Below are 27,893 nucleotides of genomic sequence, written 5' to 3' on the forward strand. Positions count from 1 at the left end.
GTATGTTATGTCTGCTTTTATTGTTGTGAAGGAAAGTGTTTAGGGTTTTTACAGTCATCTGAGGCTAGCATTAGAATGTTCTCACAAGTTGAACCAAAGATGGTTATCAACCTGTTATCAGTCATTTGGATGCAATCCAGCATCTTTGCCGTCTTCCACCAGGACGTGGGTGTAGAAACCAGCTGGTCAGTGCGTGGGATGCCTTGTTTACTGTTTCAGTATGCTGGCACAAAAAAACACTGGGAGTTTTCTTCAGTATCTCCACTGAGTCACCTTGTGTATGCACTCACAGCTAAACAGCCATCTCTAGCTTTCATTTGGTTTGTCATTTTGAAGTGTCTAAAATCACAGTCACTCAGTAAAAATGATCTGTATGCTCTGAGATGAAGAAGCAGGTAAAGCCACGCGTTTGCTCTAGTGCTGTATTATTGCACTGCAGCTCTGTATGATCATCATTTTGAAGGAAGCATGGTGTGATATTGGATGACACAAGACATCAAATACGGAGCATTAATTAGGGCATGTTACACTGATCAGTGCTTTAGTTAGGTGTAATTAATTATGCAAAGAAAAGTTTAAGTAAAGGAATTTCATAAGGACCTCGAAAGAAAAAAAAAGTATTTTTATGACTCATTTTGATATGAAGAGGAAAGCATCACTGAAGTGATTTCCATTTACTGCTGGGAGTGATGTAACCTTCCTCAACCAGGAGGATCTTTGTATTCCCGTGTGAAAATGATAAACTGTGGGGTTTTTTTGTTTGGTTCTTTTTTTTGGTCTGTCTTGCAGCAGGAAGATGTGATCCGTTTTATTGGAATGGGTGGGATATGTAATGTGGTGCTAGTCCAACATGAAAACATTGTGCTCTGTGGCTTTGAAATAAGCAACGCGCAGTTGATTAGAAATCGTTAAAGACCATGACGATTTCAAATGAGGCTGTTATTGAGATGTTGCTGTCACAGTGGTTGGACATGTTTCCTCTCTTGGGGAGGGAAAAGTTAGAATAATCATTATTTCTACTTGCTGCATGTTTATGTCCTTTTGTACCAAAAAAAAAAAAAAATTACATAAACCAATCTAATTTAAACGTATTCAGCAGCCAGGGGAAAGCGAAAGCTGAATGTTATGACACATACAGTGGATTATGTAAGGCATGAAACATAAATATCTATATTTAGTAAGAGGAGGGTCAGGGGGTTATCTGTGTTTCAAAACTGAATTGCATGCACTGTTCTGTCTCTATAATGAGTTGTTTGTCTTCACAGATCTTCATGTTGAAAGGACAGAAGAACTACATTTTCCACTGACTGCTTCATGATGGGATACTTAAGGTTGAGAGAGGACCAACTCCACAGCACAGGACCTATCACAGCTGCACTGTTTGTTGCCATTGCTCTACATTTGATGGTGTCACTCTGATGTCAAACACTAAAGTTTGAGAAACACAAGTGGACATTATGAGGCCTGACCACCAATTTAAGAGGAAATAATTTGTTAGAATTCATCCACATTAATCTGATTACCCAGTTAATGATTTGGCTCAAACTTGATAGCCTGGCACAGGCGGACGCATCCCACGTGTCTACCTGAGGCTGTCTTTCCATTTTATGGAGACCTTGCATAGTCGCCTGACGACTGGGGAGCAGTCCGGAGATCAAGAACATTGTCAACCGGAGTCTCCTCAACGAGACCTGCAGCCCAAGTCTCCCTCCCAGCCCGGTCAGCAACAGCAAACCAGCTCCCAGAAGCCCCATGGCGCGCAACAGCAACCCAAACAGTCCAGAAGACAGCATCCTGAACGTAAGCGTCTCAGGCACCAGCGTCAGAGCACTGACTCGGATACAGTGCTGGAAGACAAACATGAAGCAACAAAAGCAACCACAGGTTCTAGTTTGTCCCCAGGAGTCCCACCTTCCTCGGCAGGTAGCCCTACCCAAGCTAAACCAGAGACCCAAGAAGGCACCCCAAAACAGAAACGAGAGCGTAAGCCTCAGAGGCCGGGAAAGTATGTCTGCACTTACTGTGGCCGTGCATGTGCAAAACCTAGTGTCCTACAGAAACACATTCGCTCCCATACAGGTGAAAGACCCTACCCCTGTGCCCCATGTGGCTTCTCTTTTAAGACCAAGAGTAACCTATACAAACACCGCAAATCGCATACCCACAGGGTGAAGGCAGGTCTGACGCTCGGGGAGCCAAGATCTTTAGAGGAGCAAGTCACCGAGTCGGAAGACGAAACCCGACAGCTGTCCTCAGCCTCTTCCCATACAGAAAGACAAAGCAGTGTGTCCTCAGCCAAGAGTCATGAAACAGACAGGGCCAAAGATAGCACTGCAGGAACTGATGACTCCTTCGCAGTGAAGAAGAGATTGGCCTTGCGTCTAAGCAGAGGGAAACATGGTCCTCAAGATTCATCAGATGAAAAGTCGTCATCTTTAATTCTAGGCAGCAAAGGCAGTACAGAATCTGGCTATTTCTCTCGCTCGGAAAGTACTGAGCAGTCACAAGACAGTCCCCCAAACACAAGTGCCAAAAGCTATGCAGAGATCATCCTCGGCAAATATGGACGTCTTGGACACCTACAGAGGATGTCCCGTCATCACAACCAGCAGCCCTCTGATCAGAAGGAAAAAAGCATCCCTTTCACAGTGCCCAAGAAGCAGGTCATTGACCACATTACCAAGCTCATCACCATCAATGAGGCAGTGGTTGACACAAGTAAAATTGACAGTGTAAAACCAAGGAGATTCTCTCTGTCCCGAAAGAATAGTTCAGAGTCTCAAAAAATCTCCACAATGAAGGAACCGCTCATTCAGAGCCCGAAACCTGGAGATCTGGTCTATAAAAACAGTGGCTCCATCACCATGGGAGTTCCATGTGAAAAATTTCATCATCAACCACAAAACGTGGAGCAGCCAGCTGGCCAAACATCCACTGCCCCTCTGGTGAGAAGCCACTCGATGCCATCAGCAGCCAGTTCATTTGACACCCCAAGTGGCGGCCCCAGCAAATTCCGCCTGAGTCAGTCCTTCGATGAACGACCGCCTTCGGAATTAGCGGCGTCCCGGCGTTATGGGATGCTTAGACGGCAACCAGCCATTGAAATCCCGCTGGGTGCCGAATTCACAAAAGAGGAACAGGATGGTCCCCATTCATTTTACCTGGACAGCATAACCACTGTGCCTGACCACAAGCAAAGTCAACCCCAGCCATATGAGTGTGAGGCCTGTGGGACTGGATGTAAAGACTGGGAAGGTTACAAGAAACACAAGCAAAGCATGTGCTTAGCACATCACCCCAGAAACGAGGTAGTAATTAGTCAAATTGAGTTCTCACAGCTAATTAACCATGCTGTCAAAGCAGGAGCCTCAGCGGTGCGCAAGAGGAGAAAAGAGGAGAGTTTTGAATTTGATGAACCCTCTTCCCCATCATTACCGTCTCCTGCCCTCTTGTCTGGGCAGGGTAAAGATGAAAGCAACATCCCTTACGAGGGCTCCAGAAGACCTACATTGCAAACTTGTTCAGTAATTCAACATACAAGTTCATTTGAAAAACAGGAATCTCTGTGCAATGAGAATCAAGTTGCTGAGGCAACAAAGAACTCTCCACCTCATGATGAACAGCTGCCTCAGAAGCAACCCCAACAGCAACCGACCAAACTAGCGACCCGAAAGCTGGTCCGCCAGCACAATGTGCTAGTGCCAGAGATACTGGTGACGGAGGATTCTAACATGAGCACGGACATCTCAGTAGATCCAATCTCCATAGCCAAACATTCAGAGAAACCTGATGAATTCCAGTGGCCTCAGAGAAGCCCTTCTCTGGCCCAACTCCCTATTGAGAAACTTCCTCCAAAGAAGAAGCGTTTACGTCTAGCTGAGGCTGCCCAGTCCTCGGGGGAATCCAGTTTTGACTCAATATCTTTGCCCCGCAGCCCCAGTCAGGACAGTAGTGCGTCTTACGCATCAAGTCGTTCCACATCCTTTGAGGAGTCGAACAGACCGGACATGGACATCGCAACGTCATCACCACTGAGGAGGTCAAGAGCTCTTCATATGCTAACGGTTCCTGGGGTGCATCAGCACAGAGAGATGAGGCGCTCGGCCTCTGAGCAGGCACCTCATGACCCACAACCAAGTGTCCTAATGGCTGAGACCCGCAGTAAGTCTTTTGACTACAGCTGTCTGTCTCCAGAGCGCTCTGCAGTTGGCTGGAGGGAAAGAAGGAAATGTCTCCTCATAAGACACACTGCAATCAGAGATCCAGATGAAGAAGAGGAAGACCAGTGTGCCATATCAAGCAGTAGTGCTGAACAAGTCACAACTAGCACATCCTCTCAAGCAAGTCCAACCTCTGTGTGTTACAGTAGGGCACCTTCTTCTCCGTTATCAGGCGATACAGTCTTGCGTAATCCTGTTAGATCGCAATCCAAAGAGATCTTCTCTCAGTGGAAACTTAGTCAAAATATTCAGTTATCAGGCAGCACAGAACTCCCTCATACCCATGGTCCTTCTGTAGATCCTCTAAAGGAAGATGCCTCAGGCATCAGTACCAGACAGCCCCCTCCCCAAGCACCACAGCCCTACTCAACACATGGACCATCAGGGGCAGCCAGAGCTCGCTACCTCCCCATGTCTACAGGGCTGAAGCTGGAGATTCCTCTAAGACATGAAGATTATTCAGACAATCGAGTAAGTCGCTCTCATATCCAACACTCTGTCCCTCACATCACATCCAGTCTGGAGTTACTGAGGCCAGCCACATCACCTTCAGTAGCGGTGCGTCTCCAAACAGACACCCTCACCCCGGCGTGTGCCATATACACCACAATGTCTCAGGCCAGCTCCCCGAGGCCCCAGGAGGCCGTCGATGCTGTTTCACACAACGTAGGTGTTCTAACAGCTGAATACAGGAACCACAGGAACTCAGGTCCAGACTTTGAGCTGTGGTCTGATGATGATGATCAGAGGTTATCAGGCTCAGGGGGCAACAAACGCATGCTTTCTCCTTCGAACAGTATAGAGCTCCTACCCGAGTCCCAGCAGCAGCAGAAACGAGTGAAAGAAGAAGAAGAGAGGGAAGTGGGATGTGTTGACAAGGCATCGGTGGACACGTGCAACCAGGAACTAAAACGTGAGGCTCAACCGTGTTTACCAGGTGTTTGTTCTCCCGTCACACATGTCGGACCTTCATACCCCAGCCTGCTGTCCAGCACCTGTAATAGCTGGTGCTATTTGAACTACGTTAAACCAAACCCTTCAGCTCTGGGTGAACAGAAGCCCTCAGTGTATTCATCATGGTCCACTAGCAGCTATGACCCCAACCCACCTGGCCTCTCCAGCAAGACGGCTCTCTCTCTGCTGCACTCTAAGCAGAGACTCAGCCCCTCCATCTACACTATATCCTCCATGTCAGTCACGACAACTGAGTCAATGGAGCAAGAGGACATCAAAAGGCCATGGTCCAGTGAGGTAATTACATTGCACCAACCACTGATTGTCACTTCTAATCAATATTGTATTAGAAAATTAAAGAATACCAACACTATTAAATGATCCTAAAGTGTTCATATACAGCTTAGATTAAGTCGGGGTTGTCCCAGGCATTGTTTATAGACTTGTTAAAGGTATTTTTCAACATTTTGGCAAATTGGCCTATTGCCATAATCCCTATAGTTTTAGGAGTAGGTTAATTACCTTTAATTGTTGGTGCAAGCTGTTTTTAGATCAGCAGGGCTGAGACATGAGCTCTGCACAGCATGCGGTATGTCCGCCTTCCCTCATCAAACTCATCAAATACACAATCCAACAACTCTGTCTTTCACGCTATGAAATAATAATGTAACATTACGAGACAGAGTTGTTTTTAACACTAGCACCGCCGTTGCACACTATATACCTATAACCGCCATGAGTCGTTCATTGGACGAACTGTAATAAAGCGTTAATTAGTGTTGTATAGGTATTACATTTGTCGTAGTCTTTTAACAGCTACTCTGGGCCATGAAGTAGGCTGCACCCCGCAGCCTCCGCGAGGCAGGGGGGGGGGGGGGGGGGGGACATACCGTAGGAACCCCGCCCCCGCCTGTAAAGCCGGGTTTCCACCGTATAAACAACCTTTTTTTTTTTTTCCCCTCTTTTACAGCAACATCCATAGTCCTTAGTGATCTTTGTTTGATATGTCAGGTGGAGCTGCCCATCATACCAACATACCGTCCCCCGCCCCGCCCCCCCCCCCCCCCCCCCCCCCCCCGCGTGCGCTCACGTCGGCGCTTTACATGAAGAGCACAGCGACTCTGTTTTTACACTAGTTTGCTCCTAAATACTGGCTTTATAAAACGAATTTCGTTTTCTTTTGATATCATATTGATATTTCCCCCCTGAATGTAGGCTACACCTCTTCTACAACTAGTCTGTCCAGTCTGGAAAATAATTTCTGCACCGTGCGTGTGTGAAGTGTGGACGTGCATCTGCGCAGCCTGCGCACGTGTACACACAGAGACACACGTACACACACACGCACGCACGCACGCACACACACAAACACACACACACACACAGAGAGAGAGAGAGAGAGAGAGAGGGAGAGAGAGAGAGAGAGCGCATAAGCCCAATAATGTCGGCGCAAATCGGTGAATTCTCTGGTCGTCCAATGAACGAACGTGGCGGTTATAGGTAAAAATGAGAAAACATGATCGATATTTTTTTGTGTGAGTAATATTGATTGTATTTAACAAAACGGGGTGCTGCCCAACATCATTTTAGGAAAAGTCACAGACTGGTGGACTTCAATGTATTTTTTAAATAAAGTTATACACAAATGAAAATCAAAGTCGTCCAATGAACGGCAGTTGGCGGTTCTAGTGTTAAGGCAAATGTGTAGCCGGAACTACATCCCAGACACGGCTGCTCAGCAGAGTGACTTCAAAAGCGCAAGTAGTTCCATTTGCTTCATGTGTCATAATGTTACATAATTATGTTATTATTTAACAGCGTGGTGAATGTGCAGGTCACAACTTGTCCATGAGAGCGTTTTGGAGTTGTTGGGTTGTGTATTTAGTTTGATGAGGGAAACGTGGAAATACCGTGAGCCTCGGTTGCGTTAGCTGAGCAGCTCACGTCTCTGCCCCGCCAATCTAAAAACAGCTTGCACCGAAAATTAGAGGTAATGAACCTACTCCTAAAACTATAGGGATTATGGCAATAGGCAAATTTGTTCAAAATGTTGAAACATCCCTTTAACTCTTTCGCGACCACACTAATTCTTCAGCACATCCGCTCAGGACCACATGTTTTTGGCTATTTGTTTACCTTTTATCTCACGTCGAACCGAACTATGTACGTCACCTAGAAACAAACCGTCTTCACTTGGTTGAAGAGTGACTTTACAACGTGCTCCACGAAAAAACGGCGAGTTTTTCTGCCGTTTCGTTCGTGAGTACAAAGGAGGAGAAGAGAGCTGGGTTTCTCCAAAAACGGAGCTCCCGCTCTAGTTTCAGAGAAAAACGCACTTTTGTGTCAAGTGGCAGTCTGCTCATTTTACCGGTAATCTGCAGTGTGGCGTCTCCCAAATCATTTCTATGGCTAAATAAATATATTTGTAGGTAAATCTGGGGGGGTGTGGCAGCTTGGAGAGCAGCGGTGCAGCGGTGTGGGTCTCTGGCTGCAGCGCAGCAGCTCCGTGACACTGCTGTGTGACTGGCCGGCGATGAGTGCTCTGGGGCGGGGGCGGCCGGTCACAGCCCCCGCTGCTCAGCGCCCGCTCCGCTGCACCGTGAAAACAGCCGTGATAACGTGCTTTCAGATCCGAGTCTACAAACCAGAAACGTTTGTAAACAACACCGGAAAAACTCGCCAGATTTGTCGTCGGTCGCTTTTGTCAAAAGAGGGTTTGGAAAGTCGCCAGATTCAGCGAGAAAGTTGCAACACTGTAGCCGACAGCCGCACAGCGCTGCACGCTGTCCCCAGAGCAGCGTTCAAGGAGACAGATTACTCAAACAAAACCAAAATCACAGAGTTTATAAAAAAACATTATGTTTTGATTTTAGTTTAAAACAGTTTTACATATCAGAGGACTACCATATTCACACACAGGGTACCTCAGAGTGTATATTATCTTAATCTGTAAAAAAACGGTTTTGACCAGTTTGCTCGTCAGTGGTCGTGAACGTTCGGCAGGCTGTGACGAGTTTACTCGTCAATGGTCGCGAAAGAGTTAAGATTTAAAACAGGGCATTGGCATGGCAAAAATTTATATTTTGAATCTCTAAAATGATAATTAATTTTTACCGTAAAAAAATGTAGACAAGATAATCATAAAAACAATCAATTACAACACACAGGGGAAACAAATGTGCTTCATCAAATGATATAAAACACAATGTTCAATGAGAATTCCCAATCTTTTGTCTCCCTTGGGCATGCTGGAGCAGAATTGGTGAATTTGCCCATGTTTCTTTCGAGTGTAGGTCTTCAACAGCCGGTCGCACCTCAGAGACCATGAAGGAGAGGGAAAGGGACAAACATCATCAGATGACAACACATCAAACAGCCAGGAGGGGAAGGAGGAAGAGAAGAAGGAAAAGGAGGAGGAAGAGGAAGTCCGGCCATGCTCCAGGAACGAACAACCTCCTGAAGTTTGGATCTCTGAGGGAGGGTGAGTGTGACTTCCCTACATGCTCTCTGCTATGCAAGAGGAAATCAGCTGCTCACATCAGTTTTACCGATGACATATTGAAGATATTTATATTGATTACTTCAAGTGTTGAAGGCTTGTGTCACATGGCGTGGTATGTTTTGGAAAATGTTTGTCTGTCCACCATGTTGGGAGAGGCCAGGGGTCGGCTGTCTGCACCAGCAGAGCCCGTCTGTTGAGGGGCTGCAGCCAGGAAACTACCCAGCTTCCTGTGCCCCCGCAGAGATTCATTTACACAAGCCGTCACAGCCATTCACATGGAGCGACAGGCAGCACATTGCATTCTCTCACACTGACACCAATGGAATGACTACATATCTATGTGCATGTGTTATTAGTCATATTGTGTTGCATTTGAATTGAAAGTCAGATTTATAATGTACAAATCTGATTCAAAAGGATTGATGTGACTCACTCTAAGGAGATATTTTCACTTTAGGTTTCACTCACTCAATTTTCATTGAATCTGATTGAGGTGTGTTCCTAATATTTTGTCCATCTCATTTAAATAAAGATTGACTAAATATTAGGAACTCCTCTCGACAGTGTGATTCTTGATAGATTTAATCTGTGTGTCACAGTCTGAATTTGAGAAACCATATTTATACTTAAGATGAAGAAGAACATGACTTTAAAGGGATAGTTCACCCAAAATTGAAATTTGTCTTCTTATTGACTTTGTCTTCGTAACAAAAAGACACACCAAAAAACATCCAAATACCTCCATGCTGCTCGTATGTAATGTCCGTCTTGTATTGAAGCCCCGAAATGCGAAATTGTCCCGAAAAAATTAAATAAGTCTATATTTCAAGCTTGTTTTGTATCGGAAGCTTCTCGAAGCTCCTCTTCCCAGTTCGTCAAATTTGGACGAACTGGGAAGAGGACAGACCCTGGTTCGTCCAAATTTGATGAACCGGGAAGAGGAGCTTCCGCTACAAACAAGCTTAAAAAATAGACTTAATTCATTTTTTTTGGGACAGTTTCGCATTTCGGGGCTTCAATACAAGATGGACATTACATTCGAGCAGCATGGATGTATTTGGATGTTTTTTGGTGTGTCTTTTTGTTACGAAGACAGTTGGTATCCATTTGCAACCGTTATATGGACATGCACTGCTACGCCGAGACCCCCTGTAACTCAGAGAAGCCACGGAGGACTTGAGTGAAATTTCAATTTTGGGTGAACTATCCCTTTAAACTTAAAATGGTGATGATGTGGATTAATGACATCAGCATAAAAAAGCAATAACCATTTACAGACTACAGGTAACAATAGACTGGAACCTAGGTGTGATTTTGATTTTCTCTTACATACCTGGCCGTCAACAGTAAGAAACATGGTGACACAGTATAAGTCCTTTTCTTCCACTTCTTAATAATTCTAATACAATATGTTTGACTTTGGATACATGCTGCCCTGCTCTCTGGGATGCTGTGGCTTCAGCTCATCATGTGTAGCTCCTCTACTGCTGCTATTAGCCATTTCCAATTTACAGAGTTTTGGTCTCTGTCTAAAATAGTGGCACACTTCAGATGCTCCTGTTCAGGTTGTGTAGCTGCTATCAGGAAACACTCATCCACCAACACTTGACAGTTGAAACTGCACTTCCTCAGGTCCTGAGCAAAACATTTGCAAAGTTTAATGCAGTTTAAGGACATACAGATCTACTATTTAGGCCTACTAGTAGGATGTTATTTTCTATTCAAGTGCACCACAAATAGTTAAAGAACCAAAATCAGAGAGAAGTTACCAATACATTAAATGACTCAAATTCACTGAAACTCTAAAATGACGCGTGGAAATGAAAGTTTGAATTAGTTTGAACACAGTTCTGTTATTTATGTGTCTTAGCTGAAGTACACACACACACACACACACACACGCATCTTATGAAATACATTTTCAGTGGTGTTAAAGCAGCCTCGCTCAGGACTTGTGATACCCATCAGAAATAAACACCGCAGCAAAGCGGTGCAGGCGACGGGCGCAGAGAGCCGCCATCTGTGTGTGTCTCTTTTTTTGGTTTTCGGGAGTGTGTCTGTGAACAAATCCCTGTTGTGGCTCATGTTGACGCTCATCACAGCTTTCCTTAAAAGAGTGAGTCACCCTCACGCCTGCTCGCTCGCTCCTTCTCCGTCTGTTCGGTCTGTCTGAGCCACAAAAAGACAAAACGGTAGGCAGAGAGGTAGTTAGTCCAATCCTGACATTTTTTATTAGCGGCTTGGGGGAAGACAAGGGCACAAACACTCAATCAATGGGTGCTGCAAGAAAAGGGCTATGAATATATAGCTGCTTTACGGTGTGGGAGCGCAGAGTCCACCAGGCAAAGTGTTTCTCCTTCATTAAACTGAGAGTTTTTTCTTCCAGACTGTAAAAGCCGCCCTTTATGATACCTGCAGAGTTTATCCAGCCGCGAAGCCTGCAGTGAAAATAGAAGAAAAAACAGCCGATTATAATCAGAACGATTGTTTGTCGTAGGAATGTGTTTTCATTTTCTGTGTTTTTCATGCTTATTTGGGGCAGCAGCTGGTCTGGGCCAGGGTTTCCCTCCCTCTCGGAGCTGTTTTTATTGGCCCGGCCGCAGCAAACCCTCCGGACCTCGGGCCACATCGTAGGCTCCCCCTTGTTTGGACACAGCGGTGGTGTGAGGAGCTGTGATGGGGGGTTATAAGGCAGAGGGAGGGGTCTGGCTTTGGCTTATGAAAGCAGCTCTGTTGAGGCTGAAGTGGGTGCCTCGCTGTGAGACCCTCAGTGTACATGCGGGGTTGGACCCCAGACCCAGCTGCCACAGTGTGAGCTCACTGCGTAGCGCTGGACTAAACAGATAGCGCACTTAACCCTGGGTAAACACAGGCTCTGAAAAGCTGCTTACAGGTGCTGAAGTGGCTGCTGCCTGTCTGTCAGCTCCTGTTACGACTCATGTTGATTATCCCCAGTGGTGTAGTCTATGTGATTCTCAGGTATATTCAGTAAACCCACTGAAAACGCATAAATATTTCAGTATACCCAGTACAACAAGTACATGTCATTCTCAAAGTGGGAGGGTTGACAGGGTTCAAGGGGGTCCCCAACTTTTTCTTGAAATTTTACCACTTTATCCTAGAATTTTTTCACTTTTTTAATTTTTTTCTTTTTTTTTTCTTTTCTTTTTATGAAATTTTCCACTTTTCCTCTCAAAATTTCTGTTCTACTTTTTTACTATTTTTTAAATACATTTTTACCCATTTTTGTGTTATTGTTTGTCCCCCCTTTTTTGAGAAATTTTACCACATATTTATTTTTTTATTTTTTTCAGTGTTTGACTTTTTTTTTTTTTTTTACCACTTTTCCTAGAATTTCTTTGAGAAATGTTATCACTTTTTCTGAGAAAGTTTTACCAGATTTTTCAAAAAAAAAAAAAATTGCTAAATTTTACCACTTTTTTCAAAAAAAAAAAACTTTTTCGTTTATTTTTTTTTTGTGAGAATTTTTACCACTTTTTTCTCGACCGAAACGTTGTTTGTTTTATTAAAGTCTTTTGCAAGTGATTTGACAGTGTGCGGGAGACCCTTTTTTCCTTTGCTCACTCCAAATCTTATGCTCCAACGCACCTGTTTTTCAAGATTTTTTAGGTGTGCATCAGCCTCCACACCTTGACCACTTTTTTCTAGAAATGTTTCAACTTTTTTGGAGAAATTGCACCACTTTTTTTCCAGAAATTTCTCTATAATCTTTAAAAAATGTATGCCTAATTCAGTTGTAGTTCAATTGTATTTCTGGTGTTTGCTTCTAAATTCTGTCCAATGGGGGTCCGTGGTCTAATTTGTGTCAATTTTGGGGTCCTCCTTGATATAAAAAAGTTTGAGAACCACCAGTGATACAAGTATGTACAGTTTACCCACCTAAAAAGCAGTATACCCACTACAAAAAATGAGACTACACCACTGATTGTCACCATCCAGAGAGCATCAATAGACAACCGACAGCTCCGGGGACCAGGCTCAACCCCTCTCGCTCTCTTTTTACGTCTACAGATCAAATGAGAAGCCGGGTGGAGCCGAGGGGGAGGAGTGCACCGCCGACCGCTCCTCAGAGTCGTCTCCGTGCAACTGCAGTCGCTGTGACGTTGCTTTTAAAGCCAAAGGTGAGGAGGGGGGCGTGGTGGAGGGGGGCAGTGGACAATGGTCAGACAGGAACATGATGCTTCTGTTCTGTCAGACATCTCACTCTCTCTGTGTCTTTACAGGGAGTCTCAGCGAACATGTGAGACCTGAGCCCCGTGGAGCAGAGACCTGTTGTTACAGAGGCGCCACAGATGAAGGTACAGTACCATCATATTCACCTCCATGAATCTTTCTACCCCTGCTTTTTTAATGCTTTAAGGCTTTTTAGGCTCCTCCTTTTCCCCGGTCAGGTCACTGAGAGGTAGTGGAGAATTTGTATAGACTAAAGAGAAAAATCAGTCACACTTTATAGTAAGTATACGCAATTATAAATACGTGTATACATAACGCTTGAATACTCATTAGTATGTAGTTTATAAATACACTCAGTGTTTATTAATGGGTAAAACATTTTTAACTGTGTTTATAAACTACATACTAATGAGTATTCATGTGTTATAAATGATGAATTCAGTATTTAAGCTTAACTAGTGTGCTTAAAAGTGTATATTTATTATAATTTCTCTGACTGATACTTATGTTATGTGTCTCTCAAACCAGACACTCCCTTCCTAATACATAATAGCCTATGTATTAACTATAAATAAATTCACAAATACAGAAAGTTGAGCCATTCAAATAATAATGAAATGAAAATAAGGGTGTGCTCACACTAGGGCCAGTTGTTCTGTACATTGCTGAAGCATGAATCTCCCTCGAACCCCCCCCCCCCCCCTCCCCGTCTCCCGCCGGCCTGCACTCACATTACCCCGAGCCCAAGTTTCCTCAGGCACGGTTGCCTCTGACACATACGTCATCACGTTGATATATGACATAAGCATGGCACGACGTCATCATTGAGTGACTGTTGTTTACACACGGTTGCAGCAGAGTTCCTGATTAATTGACCGTGTGAGGCGGCGATTCACAGTTAATTGGATCACGTGGTTTATACATCATGAGTACTAGTTGCACTCCCACTAGCCAAATAATCTGGACATTAGGGGGCTTGGGCACGGTATGACTGCTTGGTGTGAGTGAGCCCTAAGAGACTGAACAAGGGGCATTTTTGACATTCTTATACCGGTACATTTACTGGAGTAGAGAAAATACATCACAAGTAAGTTGCCCAGTGGGAGTGAATTTAGATTTTTTTTTTAAAGACAAAAAACTACTATACGATACATGGGAGCGTACCTATGTTCCCTGGGTTCTATGTTCCCCGATCAGGGAATATAGGACCCACTTTTTCAAAAAGGGTCCTATATTCCCCGTTTTTCCCAAAAAAGGTCCTAAGCTCCCTGGTTGCAATACATACCGGGGAACATAGGACCCTTTTTCTGAAAAACTCAACTTCTCACTCAAAAATAGGCAAAAATATGCCAAGTCACTCAGATGTCCACTTCCAGGTATGGGTAGTCCCCCGTCTGGACACAGCGGGGAAAAATAGAACCCTTTTTTAGAAAAAGGGTGCTATGTTCCCTGGTACCATACAAAGTGGGGAACATAGGGATGATCCCCGATACATCCAATAAGCTTATTTGTTATGACATTTCCTTACTGGCTTTGAAAGAGAGTGAATTCATATATTGTCATAGAAAGATTTCCATTCACGATCATCATGCCACAAACATACTGTATATAGGTGCTCTGGTACTTCTTCCAACATTTCTCTGGGTCTGTGGTAGGGCTGTCAGAACGAACTTCGCTATTCGAATACAATTCGAATGTTAGTCAAAATGAGAACATTCGAAGGTGGAAACTGACGTTCGAATGTTAACGAGGCAAATTAACGTAGTGCGTCGCGAGTATATTGATAAAACAAAATGCAGTTGTTGTGCACAAACATACGAGCAGAGTTTTTTAAATTGCCCGTTCATTCGGCCGCCACGGTGCGCATATGTGTCCCCACACTACACGAACACCTTTTTTTTTTTTTAATCAATAGATCCGCGGACTACTTGTGTGCTGATCACGGATCAGCTGTGATCTGTTGCACCACTACTCTGTGCCCTCCCTGCAGCCCCCGCGAGGAGGGAGGAGTGGGGGGACGCCGCCCCCGCCTGTGAAGCCGGGTTTCCACCAAATCAACTATCCTTTTTTTTTTTTTTTTTTTTTTAAATATATACCGCAACATATGGTTCACGTCAAGATAACTTATGTATTTTTGCTATTCAAACTTCCACAGTCCATAGTTCTCTTTGTTTAACACTTCAAGAGACTTTTGGTTAAGTAACCATGGACAGCTCCTATGCAGGATTGTTCTGCGTTCTGCTGTGTCGTTGTCGCCACCGTCATCGTTGCCCCCCCCCCCCCCCCCCTCTATAATGAGGTAAAAAAAAAAAAAAAAAAAAACATATTAAAAATTCGAATGTTAGTCGAATATTTAACATAAGATGGGTTAGAAATTCGAACCTGATTTGGGGGGAAGATTGACAGCCCTAGTCTGTGGTGTGTCAGAGTTGTAAGGAACAGTGGCCAGTGTTTCCCCTCCTAGTGGAGATAAGATAAGAAGCATCAAAGCTCCTTCCCTCATTATTCAGAGAGTTTGCTCAGCTCTGATCTTTGCTGCTGTCAGGAAGTCAGGAACCTTCCTGAGTCTCTTCCACCTGCAGCCTAAGTCCAGCTGATTAGATTTACAACACTATCTTTTCACTTCCTGTCTGTAGAAGTGGGAACGTGTGGTGTAGATTTGCATCTTGCCTACATTCTGAGTAGGTCTATGTTATAACAGCCAGAAGGACAGGGCTCGGAGAAAGTAAGAAACACACTTTTCATTTAGAGTTGCTAATTAGATTGTCTCTCCTGCACTGTTCTGGGATCAGCTGGTCATGTTACTTTTATAATAACCGTGGTGACTCATCATAATGTATTGCTATTAGTTTTTTTTATTATGTGTTTATAACAGGATTGAGGGTGCTGTTTAAAAAATGTTAACTGAATATTTTGTCAACCAAAGCACCGACAGGAGACTCATCTATCAAACTTATATTAGCAATAAGATATAGTTAAATTGCATATAATTGCATATTCCAGACCAACAGAATAAAACCATGTGCTTTATTCATCATTAAGGACGGGGATATTATTAATAACCTTTGTCAATGTACTGGTACATACAGTAAATCACAGCTGCTGCAACACACAGTGAGATCACTGAGGTGGCTCTCAGCTTGTTGCAGAAGTAAGCGGAATGTTTGTGTTAATATAAGTCTTAAATAGTTATATCTTCCAAAAGCAATCACTTATATAGTAGTTTTCAGCAAATTTTTGATATTTTTGTCCCAAAATCAAGTCAGGATGTGTTAAAAACTTAAGAATAACTATTCTTTTGAATTCCTTGGCCCACAATTGTGTAGAAAATGTGTTAATTTGTCTCTGAGTTGTTTACTTCAAGAGCTATGCCAATTTCATTTTCAGTTTTTTCAGCTTTGAATTTGGGATAGGTGCAGTAAAGGGTTAAAAATAAACACCGTGGGACATTTTTTTTCATCCTGGTACCTGTCAGAGTCTTAAAAAAATCTCAAAATGTTTTCATTCAGTGCACAGGATTTTGGTATAGGGGAAAATATACATACGATTTTAGAATTTTCAGCTAATTCTTGATATTTTTGTCCCAAAATCAAGTCAGGATGAGTTAAAAACTTAAAAATAACTGTTCTATTGAATTCCTTGGCCCAAATTGTGTAGAAAAAATTTGTTAATTTGTCTCTGTGAGTTGTTTACTTCAAGAGCTATGCCAATTTCATTTTCAGTTTTTTCAGCTTTGAATTTGGGATAGGTGCAGTAAAGGGTTAAAAACAGACATTGTTTCATCCTGGTACCTGTGAGAATCTTAAAATAGACACTTTAAAGATTAAGAAAAAACAGGTGGGGGAAAAATCCACTCTGTGCTTGTGGACCCCTGTTTCCATCTAGACTATAGAGTGTTTGGTCTGAAACACGGGTCTGTCAGTCACTCTGCTCTGCTGTAAGCCGAGGAGAAAACTTTCCTTGTATCCTACAACCTTTATCCAATGAGGGGAGAGAACGGCATAAAGGGGCAGTCCTCTCTGTGTGTGCAGCCAAGGGATGCGCGTGAATGTGGTGACGTAGGGACGAGGGCGGGGACTGCTAACTCCATCTGCTGACAGGAAGTTAGCCAAAACCACCGGATCGCTTACTTCTGCTTTAACTTCAACAACAGAGGTGGTCTCTTTACAACTGTTGGAACCTTTTAAAGGATATGTCCGTCAACTTACATGACATGCCACTTTGTTTGAACTTCAACTTGAAGACAAGTGTAAACATCAGCAGCATGTCAGGATCAAGTTATGAGACAGAAGATCCATGGGAACATGAAAGAGGCGATCGCATGTTACACACCCAGGGAAAGAATGTACTTGGCTGGTAGTAGCTGGCCCCAGCACAGCTCAGTGATGTCTGTAGTCAGTTTGATTTTTAGCCCGTCGACATGTGTTCACATCGGTTGCGGTGAGGAAATGTCAGGTTTTCGTAACATGGAATGAAATTTCATCCATTCCTACGATAATTTAATGATAGGGACTGAAACAAAAGCCAAAATGGGGAAGTAGTTTCAGGTGTGTGCGCTGTAGACAAGGCCAATGCTGAAAGATCTAATGCCATATAAAGGTGGATGTCAGTGTGCTCTTATAGGGCAGCTTCAATCCACAGACAAATTCACACAGCTGAGCGTTAAAACCAGCCGTCTGGACCTCTGTGACTTTGTGATGTCACAACAAAGCAGTCACCGCTGTCAGCCATCCCCATTCCCCATCTACCTGGGCCCGCTATCCAACCATACAGAATGTTATCAGAGTTCAGAGTTCTTTATTGTCCCTCAAGGGGAAATTTGGTGTGCAGTAAAAGGCACGACGACAATCATAATAATAAAAACAACAGTCACAGTTTAAGGGACCACAATGGAAATAAGCTGTCGGCTTTTTTGTGTTTTTATCCCTTTGGCAGCAGTTGTGTCCATGTATGTTTTCATGTTTAAACATTTGTCTGTTGTCAATAAATATCTCAAATCAAATCAAAGTCCGTCACAGCAGTAATAACCATTAAAGGGATAGTTCAACATTTTTGGCAAATTCGCCTATTGCCATAATCCCTGAGTAGGTTCATTACCTTTAGTTATCGGTGCATGTTGTATTGAGATCCACAGGGCAGAGACGTGAGCTGCTCAGCTAACGCAACAGAGTCCCCTGTCCCTCATCAGATTATACACAAATACACAATCCAACAACTCCAAAACACTCTTGTGGAGAAGTTATGACCTGTACATTCACCACGCTATGAAATAATAATGTAACATTACGAGACAGATTTAGTTGTTTTCAAGGCAAATATGTAGTGGGAACTACAGTACATTCCAGACACGGCTGCTGGGCGGAGTGATTTCAAAAGTGCAAGTAGTTCTGAGTTTTTGCTTCATATGTCATAATGTTACATAGTTATTCATGATTATTTCATTCAATTAAATTTAATGAACCTATGACTATATATGAATTATGGCAATAGGCAAATTTGCCAAAATGTTTAACTATCCCTTAATGCAGAAGTTAGCGGAATTTAGTTCTATCTTCCGACAGCAATCACTTCTATAGAGTGTTTGGTCTGAAACGGGTCTGTCAGTCACTCTGCTCTGCTGTAAGCCGAGGAGAAAACTTTCCTTGTATCCTACAACCTTTATCCAATGAGGAGAGAGAACGGCATAAAGGGGCGGTCCTCTCTGTGTGTGCAGCCAAGGGATGCGCGTGAATGTGGTGACGTAGGGACGAGGGCGGGGACTGCTAACTCCATCGGCTGACAGGAAGTTAGCCAAAACCACCGGATCGCTTACTGCTGCTTTAAGATAAAATTGGGTATAATGGATAAAATCATGCCCCATGTCCATAAAATAGAAGAAAAATAAGTAGATGAAGTGTGCTTTGACTCTAATTCTTGTTTATCTTCTTATAGACACCAACACTCCTAAAAGAGTAACTTAAACTCAAGAATGGAATTGGTTTGAGTCAGAAAAGTGTAGAGAAAGCAAAATGTGTTCAACAGTGGATTTGTCTCTGTCCTAGGAGTGTGTGAGGACCAGCCAGTTCACCCAGATAAACAGAAAGGTCAGCAGAGCTGTGATGTGGGAGGAGGTGGACGTGATGGGGACGACGGTGCCGAGGGCAAGGATGGCAGATGTGAAGACAGCTGGTCCAAGGTGTCTGAAAGCTGCCAGTCCTCTGATAGTGAGAGGTCTGGTTCAGGAGGCCAGGCCATGGAGCCCCAGCCCGAGCCCCAGCCCGGCCAGCCGCTCGCTTTCAACCCCACCGATTCTGCTCAGAAGACCTCGGCCCGGTCCAGGAGGGCCCTGTTCGCCCGCAGGCGCCTGGACGCGTCCTCGTCCGTGTCGTCCAGAGGTTCCCAGTCTCCCCCCGCCCAGTCCCTGACTCCACGGAGGGATCCGTCTCCACCGCATCCCCCGTCGCCCGGGCCTCAGCAGCCTCCCGCTCCTCCTCCTCCCTCCCTCTCCCCAACCGGTTGTCAGGTCTCTGCCTCCCCACTGAGACCGGCCTCCCCCGTTAGAGGTCTCTCTCCTGTAACGGTCCAGCCCCATGGATCAGAGTCCTCCGGGCCCCCGGGCTCCCTGGCAGACAGCTCTGCTCAGCATCAACCCTGTCAACACCTGAGGGACCGACCGGCCACGGCCAGACTGGTGAGTCCCCCCGTCGGGCTTCTGCTTCCAAAAACACAGCGACACAAACTGTTGGCACGGCTCTGATTGATAATAATACTTTTTTTTTTGTTTGTTTGTTTGCGTTATAGTCTGGGTTTGCCGTGTTTATAATCATTTGTGTATAATTACCAGCGGTCAGAACGTGGCTTTTGTACAAACCACCGTCTTCGCTCACCTGTGACTTGATCCATTTCTGTTAGTTTAGCCTACACAGTTTTAAATAAATCAGCGTTTTGGCGCACAAAGCTAATCTTGTGTGGCTCAGTTAAATCCCAGTAAGTCAACACGGAGAGCAAATATAGATAGGCTGGTACATATGAGGTTATTTAAAAGTCACACATTTTATTGGAAAAGGAAGGAAAGGCAACTCTTCTTGTTTTATATCAGTCAAACCCAGCCTGCAGCTCCGGCCTTAAAATAATGCAGGAGAGCTCCCAAATAGACACAACATGTTTTCCCTGGGCAGCCGCTGATAAAACGAGACGAGGGGCCGATCGTTAAACACCAAAAGATTGGAACCACATGTCGACGACGAAAAAAAAACAACATGGGCCAATATCTCAGTTCAGCCTAATAAAATAAAATAAAAAAACATGCCTACTCCAAACTTGTGGTTATGTTATGGTGTAACCACAGCACTTCCTCTGCACACTAATATAGGTCCCGGAGGAGCAGGCTCTAATTCACATTCTCTACAGGGCTGAGACCTCTGTTCATGGTAGCTTCACTTTGTCTTTGTCCTGGCTCATGGAGATCTGCTTAATGCACTTAGTTTTTCTTTTACATATTATATTATTGACTGTGTTCTATGTTATGCAACCACTGCATCTGGATTTTTAGGAAAAAAAGTTATAAACTTTTATTTAATTCACTTCAAAGCTTCCATAGTTCTGCAGTGATCAGGCACTAGTTCATGTTGGGGTTATAATAATATAAGATAATAAGATTATAGAACTTTTAAGAGGAAATACCTAAATAACATCTTGTTGATTATTTGACCACTCTCTGGGATTTGCTGCTACAACTTAAAGGGATAGTTCAACATTTTGGCCAACTGGCCCATTGCCATAAACGCCATCGTTACCTTTAATTGTTGGTGCAAGCTATTTTTAGAATGGCGGAGCAGAGCCGCGAGCTGCTCAGAGCTACGCTACGGAGGCTCATGGGATTTCTTGGTTTCTCTCATCAAACTCATCAAATACACAATCCAACAACTCCAAAACGCTCTGGTGGACAAGGTGTGAGCTGCACATTCACCACGCTATGAGATAATAACAGAACGTTAAGAGACAGAGTTGTTTTCGAGGTAAATGCAGAGACTGCTTACCGAAAAACTGCCTCAGACGGGAATGCACATCAGCGGTTTTACATGAATTCTAAAAATAGCTTGCACTGACATCTAAAGGTAACAAACCTACTCCTAAGACTATAGGGGTTATTGCAATTGGCCAGTTTGCCAAAATGTTGAACTATCCCTTTAACATAGTCTGGTATGAGCAGTAGCTTATGGTGGCTAATGTGATCTAACTCGTTACAGATACTGACCCAAACTCCTCTACTGTGATAGAACATTTCAGTGCATTACTGTACATGTAACCGTGGGAAAGTGAGCTGTTTTCTAAATGTACAGATGTAGGATAAATGCGTTTTACAGAATCTTACATTTGAGTTTTGCATAAAAATATCATAATAGAAAACATCTATCAGAAATACCTTAAAATATGTTGATGCAGTTCCAGTATATGTCTAATAATAGAATAATGATGATACTGTATCTTTGTCCTTATACCAGGTCTATATGGCACTGGACAACGTTACATAGGACTTCTTTACTTGTTTCCATGGCTGTGGTTTAAAGGCCCCGCTTGTTCTTCTCCTCACACACTGGAGACAGGATACATGAAATAATGTAATAGTTGTTATTGGCAATAGAACTTTAACACGTCAAATCCTCAACATGTGGCACAAAGTGGGTATTTCCCATGTTGATGTTAATGAGGAAAGTCCCAGTGCAGTTTGTTTCTTTGCTGGTCTTACGTGGACTCTCTGGAAGTCCACAGAAAGTGGACTTGATGATTTTAGGATTTGGACAGCCCTCTGCTCTCGTTAGATTTCCCAGGAATGTGCCCATTACCTCACTCCATCTGCAAGTGTGGGAAAATCCAGACATTTGTTTTCAACCGCAGAACCCCACCAGGAGATGTGTTTGTTGTTTCCTGTGTGTGCTGCTGCTCCTCCGGCTCTCAGGCAGCCGCCTTGTAGCGCTCCGACGTAATAAGAGCGGAAAACGCTGCTGCGCTCACCTCTGACCGCAGTCAGCATCACTGCAGGGCAGGGTGTTGCACCTGTAACCACGGGGACTAGGCTGCTGCCAGGTGATCTCCACAATCAATTCGCTGCCTGTTGCCATGGTCCCTGATCAATTTGATTCCCGATTCCATTAAATATTGATTTAGTCAGAGATACTTCAGTCACAGTGTTTTATGCTGCAATCTGTGAAACCTGTCCCTCCACCCTGGTGCCTCATAGAAAATATTAACATTGTCATTCAGAATGGAGACCAGAGTTACACTTACTTTAAAGGAGAATTGCTGTTTTTTTACAATCTGGACCTTATTTCTAGCATAAAATACCATCATTTACTCACCCAGATAACTTTGGTGTTTGGGGCAGTGCGTGGCGCAGTGGTTAAAGTGGCTGCCCCATGTAGAGGCTACAGTCCTCAACGCAGGCGTCCCCGGTTCGATTCCCGCATCGGGCAGACCTTTCCTGCATGTCTTCTTCTCTCTGCCTCCCCCTTTCCTGTCTATCTCACTATGTCAAATAAAGGCAAAAAAACAACAACTTTGCTGTCATTACAAGTCGTTCAGACGAAATTAGCTCCAGCCGAGAGACGCGTATCCGTATAATGTGAGACAACTAATACCTAAATACATATACTCAGGGCCGGCCCCTGGCATAAACACTCTATGCGGTTGTTTAGGGCCTCAGCTGACAGGTGGGGCCACATGATCAGAAGGTACTGGGGTTCAGTTCAAGTCATTTTAACACTGCGGTCGGCGCGCGCGTTTACCCGACGGTCTTGATATGTTTTTGTTTATATTTCGGTCATTTTACGCCGTAGAAAAGTGGTTTAACTGCTCCCGTGACCGAGGGACGGCTCTCCTCTTTCAAATACACCCGCCCTCGATGACCTACGTTATTCACAGCCAGGGTTTGAGAGCCAATAACAGAGCATGGTGCACGCATCGCCCCCTCTCACTGTGCGTAATTGGTTGAATCCGTTGTCCGTCAACTTGAGCATACGTGATTGGTTGAATCGCCTGTCAGTCAACTTCGGCCAACCAATTGGCACTCTGGGATCACTAAGGTCCTTCCTATCACAGTTTTAGCTCCATGGTTTACCTACAGCGGCTGGCATGAAGAGAGACGGCAGAGGAGACCGAACCTGTCAATTAAAACAACGGTGAAGCTTCAAACCCACAGAATCGATAGGAGAGAGAGAGAAGCGGTGATGACGGTGCTTCAGACACTGAAAGTTTTGACTCATCTGATGAGCATGGTTATTTAAAAAAATATATATATATATGAGAAAGTTCAGACTTAAACTCAGCTCCAGCTCTGTATACAGACCTGTTGAGCTCTACACTTTTTTTTTTTTTTTTTTTTTACCTTTCACACAGCACAGACACAGTGACAACACTATATGAACAATGTAAATTGTGTGTTTTCCATTTATTTCATTGCACAACAATTCCATTTATTTAGTAAATATTTTTGTTTTAATTTCTCATTTAAAAAATCTGATGAAGCTTTGAAGTCAATATTCAGCTTCTTTTATCTCACATTTGAGACATTTGGTGAACATAGAATGCCAGAATGACAACATTTATGCTCAAAAGGCGATTTTACAAAATTTCATTTTAGACTTGTTTTCTACACTTATCTATTACTGTATTCATATCCTATTTCAAGCACCAAAACAGTTCATTCTCATGACTGAAGGAGTGTTTTCACAAGGGATTTGAAAATTTTCAGAAAATTTGGCCTAAATTATTTCTTTATACGGTGTTCTAGGACAAATTGGCCTCAGTGTACTTAGAGCGGAAGATTAGACATAAAACACTTGAGTATTGTTACATCTGTCTATTAAACATGTCTGTATTCAGTTTTAAGCAGTGTATGTGATTTGGTGTTTGCGCTTAGAGTGGGCCACAAACAAAAATCTTGTTTAGGGCCACCAAAATGCTAGGGCCGGCCCTGCATATACTTGTATAATTACATACATATATCTATATTACATAAATCTCTCTATATATACATACATACACATCACACAGTTGACTATTTATGTACCATTTATGAATACAATTATACAATTTTATACCTATTTACACTATAATATCTCAATATTACTACATCTGATATATTTATATACACATATAAGATACATATACACAGCTGACTGTACATATTATTTTCATTTACACACTAATTATCCATATAAGATTGATCTAATGTTCATACATACATACATGTATATTCAATTCAGTATTGTACAGTATATGGTGCATTCACACTTATTCACACAACAATGTGACATATATTAATAGCTCTCTCTATACTCTCATCTCACTGTGGCTCCCTGCCTGTGTAGTATTTCATATATACAGTACTTGACATTGTGTCATGTTCTATGACAATATCACAAACATTAGTAAATTGTCACATAATGGTTTTAAAGGGACAACGAGGAGTTTTGGAAAAGTGAAGTGTTTTCACACTACATTTATGAGCCTCCGCGCACCGTGAAATTCTTTGACCGGCGCAAGACAGACTCATGTTTTCATTCATCAAGAATTAAAGTCAGAGGTTTGAAGACGATCACATACCGTCGTAGTTCCGACCATAAACGGTGATTCGGCGGCGTTATTCTCATGACTCGCCACGAAACCGAAAGTAAAGAAACGCTGGTCGGCTCGACCAGCATCTCCGCCACCACTAATAATAACAAAATAACGATAGAGACAAAACGATATATTTATCGAAAATGGGACCATTAACAAGTGTGGGTAACGTAGATTCATCCACATTAACGTGAGACTTTTTTATAACCAAATAGAAACTCCTCGTTGTCCCTTTAAAGGGATATTTCAACAATTCGCCTATTGCCATAATCCCTATAATTTTAGGAGTAGGTTTACCTTCGTATCAGTTCAACTATCAAGAAATGTTGTTGTCTGTTTTTGCTGAGAGTCACTCATCATGAGGGGAAAGTGAAGTGAATCATGAGAGTGTGTTTTCATCCTGCATTTATGAAGTTCTATAAGGATTCCAGAGTATTGCTAACACAGTGTGTAGCCACCAACAGGCTTTACCTGTTGTCTTCATAGTTTATGAATCCATAACGCAGCCACACATCTGTCTTTAGAGCCAGTTGCTATGTCTCTCATGTGAGCAGACCAGTTGCACTAGGTTGATAGGCTCATCATGTGACACCAAGAGGTCTCCAGCTTCACACAGCAACTGGAACAGACCATAGTCTGTGTCAGGCACAAATTAAATTGTCGACCTTGGGCTGCACATGGAGTGAGTTTTGTATGTTTTTCTTTCTAGACCAACCCTAGTAACCACACACAACATGATGTCATAGGGTCCTCGAGTACACCGCTATCTTTCAAACAACTGACTCAAAAATCCAGGAATTCTGTGCCTCCCTCTTGTAATTCATGTCACAGCCAGAGTGGGCGCTGCTGAGCAGACATTCCACCGTCTCGGGGATTTAAAGAATCTCTAATCAAATTTGGAGTCACAACAAAGAAAAGCTCTTTATGTAATATCCAGTGTGTGCTTGTGTTGTGTAAGGAGGAAAGGCTGTGTGTAGGATTCTGAAGTCCAGAGATGAGAGTATATTTACAGCTGCCCAGGAACTATTTCCAGAGGTTTGCTTTTAGCACCAAGGCCAAGAGATGTTTGAGTCACTGCTGCTTCTGTCTCCACTGCACTGACTTCATCTCCATTCACCAGGCACCGGCTCCCGTCGGTACTGTCTCCATTTTCTGTGAAATCCAGTGAGCACGTCAGAAACCTAGGTGTGATTTTCGACGAAGCACATTTCTTGTATTTCCAAAACTGCCTTTTATCATTTACAGAACATTTCTAAAGTTAGATCACTTTTACCTGTATCAGACTCTGATAAATTGGTTCACACATTCATTTCTAGCCGTTTAGATAGATTACTGCAACGCTCTTTTCTCCGGATTAACAAACCAATCCCTTGACAAACTTCAACTCATTCAAAATGCTGCAGCCAGAATTCTAACAAAAACAAATAGATACGATCACATCACTCCGGTTTTAAAGTCTCTCCATTGGCTCCCAGTTAAATACAGAATTGATTTTAAAATCTTACTTGTTGTTTCTAAATCTCTTAATAGTGCTGCCTCTACCTATGTTTCTGACATGCTCACCCAGCATACACCAGACAGATATCTCATGTAAATCTCTCCTCAACACCACGCATACATTCAAAATCAGCTCAAGGTGCTTTTAGTTATTATGGTCCAACACTGTGGAACTCTTTACCCATTGAACTCCGCTCATCTCCAACAATATCTTTTTTTAAAGGGATAGTTCAACATTTTGGCAAATTGGCCCATTGCCATAATCGCTATAGTCATAGCAGTAGGTTCGTTACCTTTAATTGTCGGTGTAAGCTATTTTTAGAACGGCGGAGCGAAGCAGCAGGCTGCTCAGGGCTATGCTATGGAGGCTCAAACTCATCAAATACACAATCCCCAAACTCCAAAACGCTTTCGTGGACAAGTTGTGACCTGCACATTCACCACGCTATGAGATAATAACAGAACGTTACGAAACGGAGCCGTTTTCATTAAAGGTAACGAACCTACTGCTATGACTATAGGGATTATGGCAATGGGCCAATTTGCCAAAATGTTGAACTATCCCTTTGAGTGTAATCTTAAAACATATCTGTTCTCACAAGCTTTTAATTAGCTTTTTGTTTGTTTGTTGTTGGCTTTTGTTTTAATATGTACTCACATGTATGCTATCTTGCTTTTATCTTGAAGCTATATGTGCTATATAAATAAATTGACATTGACATTGACATTGACCTCTCACTTCATGTGGTGTCGTTACAGTCTGTGGACCAGGTCGGTCCCACCCACGTGGCCCCGCCCCCCACGCGGCTCCGGGGAGCCCACAACCTCCTGAGTCACCTCCCCCTGCACTCCCAGCAGCCCAGCAGGGCCCTGGGCCTCCTGATCCCCATCGGGGGGATCCACATGATCCAGCCCAGGTCCCCCCTCCCTGTTTACAGCCTGGTGACCAGCCCCAGCCCGCCGGCCAACCCCACGGCCACGGGGACGTCCCGCACGCCCAGGGACGCTCTGAAGGGACGCTTCTCTCAACTGCAGCGGCAAGATACTCTCAAAGAGACGTCGCCCGAGGCGTCGGGGGAAATGTCCGGCGGCAGCGGCGGCCGTCCCTCGGATTCTCTGTCGCGCAGAAAGAGTCGAGGATGCTTCGGCGTCCAGCAACAACCGTCCAGTCCCAGGACAGAGACCGGGCGCCCGGAGGTGAGCACAGACGCACATGTTACAGAGAGGTGTGTTTACCACGAGAGCGCCCAAGGCCAAAAGCAGACTCCTTCCTCCCAGACATAACTGTGATAGGAGGGAGAGTCTGAAAGGGACAGTGCAAAACGAACTGAACAACCAGCCTGCGTGGGAAAATCCTGCACCGCGCTCTGGTTTAGACTCCGAGGACAAAAAGGCAAGAGCACTTGAGCACCGCTTTTGAATGACGCTGTTATGTAATTATATGAATAATATATATAGACACTATGTTAGATATGCAGTATGTTTTGTAAATCTTTTTTTACCTTCTTGTTTGATGTCATTGGTGTTAATTTATTTATGTGCTATTATGCAAATTCTGTACTATATGCAAAAGCAGCTGGAATGAAAATAGACAAAGTTTTAATCAGTTTCCCTATTAACCCTTTGACAGCTCTAATATACTATTGCTGTGTTAATGTACTGTATTACCAAAATGGATATAGAAAGGTACTACAAATATTTATTCACCCTGACCAGTATTTTGAAGTGCAATTTTACGTCAAGATTGTGGTTTGAATTGTCATTCTTAAAGGCTGTGATTATTCTTCTTATTGTTTGTCGGTTTCTTTTTTTTTTTCGTTGTCGTTTGTTGTCGTCTTGGTTTGTGTTTTTTGAAGAAGCAGGGTCACGATCGCCTCCTTTTCTAAGATCATTAAGAAAAGAAGTTTCAGGGGGGGGTGGGGACGTTT

The 27,893-nt window shown here is 43.5% G+C and overlaps 1 protein-coding gene across 1 annotated transcript; it reads left to right on the forward strand.

Moving 5' to 3' along the window:
• Positions 1 to 1,607: 1,607 nt before the first annotated feature.
• On the forward strand, positions 1,608 to 27,249 carry hivep3a (HIVEP zinc finger 3a; the record flags this gene model as incomplete). The annotated part of the gene is made up of 6 exons (XM_083981574.1): positions 1,608 to 5,466; positions 11,219 to 11,306; positions 12,709 to 12,818; positions 12,921 to 12,995; positions 18,912 to 19,540; positions 26,725 to 27,249. 6 exons carry the CDS (start codon positions 1,608 to 1,610, stop codon positions 27,247 to 27,249), a joined length of 5,286 nt encoding a protein of 1,761 aa, XP_083837700.1.
• Positions 27,250 to 27,893: the final 644 nt, after the last annotated feature.

The sequence above is a fragment of the Trachurus trachurus genome, assembly GCF_905171665.1.
Source record: "Trachurus trachurus genome assembly, chromosome: 11".
NCBI classification, from domain to species: Eukaryota; Metazoa; Chordata; class Actinopteri; order Carangiformes; family Carangidae; genus Trachurus; species Trachurus trachurus.